Source organism: Sinocyclocheilus rhinocerous, unplaced genomic scaffold (genome assembly GCF_001515625.1).
Source record: "Sinocyclocheilus rhinocerous isolate Xijiao unplaced genomic scaffold, SAMN03320098_v1.1 scaffold287, whole genome shotgun sequence".
Lineage (NCBI taxonomy): Eukaryota > Metazoa > Chordata > Actinopteri > Cypriniformes > Cyprinidae > Sinocyclocheilus > Sinocyclocheilus rhinocerous.
The window spans coordinates 2339354-2345967 of record NW_015633524.1 but is presented as its reverse complement, the minus strand read 5'-3'; the positions used below and the strand labels follow the sequence as shown (position 1 = coordinate 2345967).

General features: G+C 36.5%; 1 protein-coding gene across 1 annotated transcript in view; it reads right to left on the bottom strand.

The window, feature by feature from the left end:
* Positions 1–5526: 5526 nt before the first annotated feature.
* Positions 5527–6614, bottom strand: part of LOC107744138 (BCL2/adenovirus E1B 19 kDa protein-interacting protein 3-like) — an 11225-nt gene continuing 10137 nt past the window's right edge. The window contains exon 6 of the mRNA XM_016557644.1: positions 5527–6320. Within this exon, the coding sequence (XP_016413130.1) occupies positions 6272–6320 (49 nt within the window). The 3' untranslated portion in view covers positions 5527–6271. The remainder of the gene's footprint in view (positions 6321–6614) is intronic.

The window sequence follows — 6614 nt, the reverse complement described above, 5'->3', positions numbered from 1 at the left end:
TTTGTTAGCATTCGCTCTGTGTGTTTGGGGAACACGCGGTGGATGTGGTACACAAAGAGAAATTTATGGTAGGTGTAGTCGTAGAATGGATAATGACTCTTAATTTTGATTATTATTTCTTTTATCTGCGGTCTGAGTCGTTGCCCCTTTGATAGTTGAAGCGCCACGCCCATGCAGGTTAAAGTTAAGGGCGCTGTCCGTTCAGCACCACGCGCCGAGCCGCGACTAATCACGGAGGTTATGAATGATTCACTGTTTATATGATCTGGGTTATGAGTGGAAGTTCACACAGGACGCGTTCGTCTGAGCTCTTTTTATGCACACACGTGTCGTACACATGGGCGTACAGTAGCCTATATGTACAGTACAGTATTTGGCCGTTGTGTTACGTCTCGTTTAAAGAAGGGGAATTGAACCATTCTAAATTTTTTTCTGGATTATTTTAGTAATTATGAGGAAAAATATTTGGGGGAAAATGTAATTCTTATTGCCTTTACTGTCTGTAGCCAAATTATGAGACAATTTCAGATTTAAACAAAATAAATATACATACAAAACAACCTATACAAAAAATAAATACATAAAAAATAACATTTATAAAAAATAATTTTATATTTTATATTGCAATATATATTACAATGGGCTAAATACATATTGATCCTAACTATATATGCATAAAACACTAAATTAACAAAATGTGGTGTTAAATTAAATTAACAAAATAAATATACATACAAAACAACCTATACAAAAAATAAATACATACAAAATAAAATTTATAAAAAATAATTTTATATTGCAATATATATTACAATGGGCTAAATACATATTGATCCTAACTATATATGCATAAAACACTAAATTAACAAAATGTGGTGACATTTCTGTATTTTTTATATAAAAAAATGCATAAAATAGCTACATAAACTCAGTGTCTAATCAGTCTATGCATGTTGACATTTATGAACAATCAGCCAATAGCCTAATTTCAGTAGGCTAATTTAAGTCACGGCCATAATACAGTAACAGTTCTTCAATTCGATTAGAACAAAATGATAAATAATAATAATATGTGGTTCAGTGAGTCTAAGTGAGTCAGTAACTGCTCTAACTGATTCATGGTATTTTTTTTTTTTTTTGAGTTGGTAAAATGAACCGTCTCATATTCGTTCAGAAATCGGAATACTGGTCACGTTGTAGTAGCTATATGTTTTGAATCACTGGAAAGATGTGACTCATAAGATTCATTAGCTCGGGAGTCGGACTGCACTGAAGAACGGCTGACATCATTCGTTTTCAGAACGAGACATTTAAGAGACATTAAAAAATATTCATTAAAAAGAACAAAATCAAGTAAGTCATTCGTTCTGGACGATACATTAAAAAGAAGAACCATTAAAGAGATTAATAAAAAAAAAAATCAAAACACATGAGTCATTCGTTGGGTAATCGAACTATTCTGAGAATATTGAGCATAGAGTTCGCTTTGAAGTAAAAAAGCTAAGACGTTTTGCGCACATTTTTTTTTCATTTGGCATTGTTTGCTGCGTATGTTTATAAACAAATATTAGGCGGTGGAACATTTCGATGGAGAGTCACTCACTAGATACTCGCCGTTCTGTTTGCTTCTCCAAAGCAGCCTCACAATAATAGCTCCAAAAGCCCAGTTTCCATAACAACAACACGTGCCCTCACCCGCTCAAAAGAGTTCCTGCTTTAGCTACCGTCTCTGAGGCTGTTGGACTGAGGGGGAGAAAGTGAGAAAGACAGTTTGTGCCACAAAAGGAACAAAAGATCAACCCGTTTCATTAATTTCTCAGACTTGCATACATAAAACTGACGCTGCAAAGAGAGAACTTAACAGACATTTACAAACCACTTCTCTGGTTAACAGAAGTCATTATGTGGCTTAGATAATCGCCTTGTTTTGGAACACAAAACACACACGCGCGCACGCACGCACGCACGCACGCACACACACACACACACACACACACACACACACACACACAAGCATGCATACTTCAGTCATCATTGACTACGGAACCTCAGAACACCTGTTTCAGCCAATCACAAGACGGCAAATTCAATCACAGCTCCTCCCACTACAGCCTATGCGGTAGAATATAGAACTCACAGGAACTCGTTTTATTACCTATTATTTGAAGGGCATAATTATTTTAAAAAAGCTTACATTTACATACAAAGTCGCTACATGTGACAAATTATTTAGAACACTTAACCTCGGATACTTTTGATTGGTGTATAGCTGTGTGAATATGGCACACTTGGATAAAATAAGATGCAATTAATCATGGCAAAACAACATGCATTAAGATTCATGCCGATCCTCTGTATTGTGATCTGATTTGCATCTCTGTGCTCAATATGAAAACGCCCTGCAAGTTGCAGCAACTGCTGACTCATCAATCATTTGGCTTCTGCAATGCTATTTAAAAGCGTTGAGAGACCTGACAGGGGCAAACTGTGGGAAAAAAGATGTGTAGTTGTAGGCAACAGTATCCATAAACAGACACCACAACGTTTTGGAATACAAATGATGTCGTTTCTCACCCAGTCGTGTTCAGTCAGAATGAGGCACCCTTAATTTCCCATCTGCGCCACTAGAGGGCAGTCGAGTATCGCTTTAGACTGTCAACGCCATCTAAACTGGTTTATTTTTTAATTAAATTAAAACCAGGTGAACTCACAAAGGCAATTTAGGCGTTTTAGTGTCGGTAAAATTAGTTTTAGCCTCTTAGCTCTGGGTAAATGCGCGGAGCGCCCCTCGAGGATATAGCACAAATTAATTTGTGCAGCGAAATCAATGGATGAAATGAATTCAATAGTAATAGCTTTTCTGCAGGTTGCTGTAAAACCAATCAAAGGACAGATGAAGCATTTCAGCCACAGATATCATATAATTGGCCTTCATAAATGGCACTGTGGTGCTCATTCAACTCTCAGTGATTTCTACCATTAGGAGCTTCAGCAAGAGACTGTGAAATATTTACAGAAACAATGACAGAGCACAAATATGACAGGCATTTCATATTCACAGTTAGGATGAGGGCATGGACTTGTGCAAGAAACATGAGTCAGATGTAAGGTGGGCCGGAGAGTTGCCAGAATGGTCCGAATTCATGTTTAGGAGGAGCCTGGGCTGGTTAACCCTCACATGTCAATGAGAAATTAAGCCACACTAATGGGAGGAATAATGTGGTGAGATCATAATAACTGGGAGTTGTGTGTATTATGACAAATGGTTGATGAAAGGACCTCAGACGTCACTCTATCTGTCTCTGGTGCAGTCTGGCTCCAACGTAATCATCTCACAGAAGTTTCAACAACAGGCTCGGTGTGTGAACTGTAGAGCCGGAGAAGATCTGACCCCAGGTCGAATTCCCAGACATTCCCAGCTCTGGAGATCTAATATAGGCCAATGCTGTGTTCTGAGTGGTTGCTAGTATTGCTGGATGGTTATATACTGGTAAAAAAAGGTAACCTTTAAAGCCTTCAAGTATAATGCATTATAAAGGGTTATTAAAGGGTATAATGCAATATAATTATTCATAATGTGCTTTGTAATACATTATATCTTGTAAGTAATTATAACCAAATTTAAAATGCTTAGTGTAACAATGAATTGATAAGTGTAATGTGGTTACAATTATTATAATGTATTATAAATTGTATTACAAGGCATGATTAATGCATTAAAACTACTTTTATAATGCATTATAAATAAAGGCTTTAAGTAAAGTGTTACCAAAAAAAAAAAAAAATGATTTGACACTGAGCAACAGTCATAGATGCTTGACTTAGGACAATAACAGTGTATTTTTATTAAAATGAAATTGACAAAAAAAAATAATAATTGCATGAAACTTAACAAAATTCCATTAATAAACAGGGTTAAAAACATGATTCCTGAATATATTTTGAGCAGATATATTTGATAAATATTGAGCAGATGGGAAAATGTCCACAAACAGAGAAAATAATGTTTGGCGACAATGGGACACAAAACAAAAAATGCAGATTGTTCATTACATTTTTTTATTTTAAAACTTTGTCATTGTCCAACAGGGGAGGAAAAAAAGGTCTGTCAAATCAATAAACGTACAATTAATTTAATCATCGCACTGAAGTCTAAAGAAAGTATCTCCACAAAGGAGGTTTCTTTCCAACCACAATTTGAACGCCAATACAAATAAAAGAACTAAAACCTTTATCCATCATGTACTTTCACTCTTAAAAATAAAGGTGCTTCACAGTGCCATAGAAGAAACATCTGAAGATCCTTTCTGTTTCACGAAAGGTTCTTTGTGGTGAAAGAAGGTCCTTCAGATTATAAAAAGGTAAGTAAGAGATAATTCTTTTTGTGGAACCAAAAATGGTTCATCTATGGCATCGCTGTGAAGAATCTTTTAAGCACCTTTATTTTTAAGAGTGTTCTCTTCTAGTTTGCCTTCATTTTTCAAGACTTAAAAAATCCAAACAAAGCATATGAAAAACCTTCCAAAACTCATGTTCACCAAGAAGATGGTGCGAAACAACAAAAAGAACGAGCTTGTGGCACAAAACACGCACATGATGACAGGAAATGATGACAGGACGCCGTATCAAACATGATTAAGGAAACGAGGCACAAAGTTCATATAAGAGTTGAGCTCTCAGTTGGTTTTGGCAGCTGTGTTCAAGGAGAAGTAGATCCTCAGATAGACCAAAGGAAACGTGTTCACACATCCAAAATACACTTAAAAAGAGACAAAAACACAACTAGACTTGAGGATAATTCACTTTAGGGTTGAAAACACAAACCCTGTTCCCAAAGATGAGCGCTGGGATGTTCATGCCCAGGATAACACAGTCACCCGTGGTGCTGGAGTGTTAGTGTTCACTAAATGCGCGTGACTGTGTAAGTGTGCTTGAATAGTAGCTCACACAAGAATTCAAATTCTGCCATCATTCAACCTTTTGGAGATATTTTAAAGAAACTCAAGCGACACTTTTCCAGTTTATCTCTATTATGGAAAAGAGCAGCACAGAAATTGTTCAAAGTTTCGTCTTTTGTGTTCTACAGATAAAATAAAAACATACAAGTTCGGAACAACGTGAAGTTTAGTAAATAATGACAGAATGTCCTTTTTTTCAATTAGCTATTCCTGTAAATTGAAGAAAGGTTTCTCTTGTACTGTTGTCCTCAAGCTAACAGCATGGAAATGCTATAAATAAGTACGAGACTGAGAAGTATGAGATTGTACTACAACATTTCCAGAAAGTCTGACAAAGATAGTATGGCAAAACACTGAAGTCCCTCAGCTCTGAATGCTAATGGTAAATTGTGCAGTATTGCAAAGTAGGTTATGTTGTAGACGCCTAGTAAGAAATCACTAGGTCCTGATATGTATGTGAAGGAAACTAACAAAACGACACAACAAATCTTTTTTTCATACAGGGATCCGTCAGCCCCATCAGACTGGTTTTTATCTATGTTCATGAGATGAAATATTTTTAAAAAATTCAGACGATTCAAAGTAACAGGTGTTGTCTCTGTCAGGGTCGTGTAAAAGATTATGCAAAACTTGGTATAAAATTGCATGTGATACAGTCATAAACATATATTATGTCTGAGTTATTAATTTTTCATCCTCAACAGATGAGTTTGGGGTCTACGGAGAGCCCTATCCTTCCTAAGTCCATCATCCTGGCGTTCCGCCCTTGAAGTCAATAAAAGAACTAAATTGGTAGCATTTGTAGAAATAAATAAAATCTTAGCTAGCGCTCAGGCATGCTCGTATAACTTCAATAAGTCATATATTTTGGTTGATTCCATTTTGAGGGTGAAAACCAGGGGGATTCTTTATCACCTTTTGGGTCATGTGATTGGACCAAAATGGGATGTTTTTTGCCTCCTAGCTGAATCGAGCTAGTGTGGAGCTAGCATGTGTGCATTTGGTTTCATGCAATGCTCCAAATACTTCCAAAATAAAATAGTACTGCTAAGGGGGTGTTAGAACATTCACAACTGGAAAAGGGATACAGAAAATGATAAACGAGAAAGAAAAGGGCCTGAAATGAAGAGAAGTTTATCACTTATGCTTCTCAACATGGAAAGGCTAATTAAAGGAATTACTAAAAAAGGGAGAAATGTTGCTGATAGGACTTAAAGGAGCAGAAGGGAGCAGCGGGGGGCTTCTTCGTACAAACTGCAACCTTCTCCCTAATCCACCTGGGCCATGCCTGAGGCACTTGATCAGATCGGTGTTCAAATGGAGCTTGCAGGGGAAGTTGTCAGTCTTTTCCCGATATAGACCCTGTTTTAGAGACACAGGACAAAAGAAAGAGAAATGAAAAAGTCAGACACTTCATATGTGGAATATTGCCAAGTCTTTAAAGGAATAGTCCCAAAAAAAAAAAAAAATTATCATCATTTACTCACCCTCATGTCGTTTTAAACCTGTATATGTTACTTTCTTATTTTGAACACCAAAAGAAGATATTCTGAAAACTTTTGAAGAAACAAACAGTTGTTGGTCTCCATTGACTTCCATAGTAGGGAAAGAATTCCTATGGAACCATCAACTGTATGGTTATCAGCATTCTTCAAA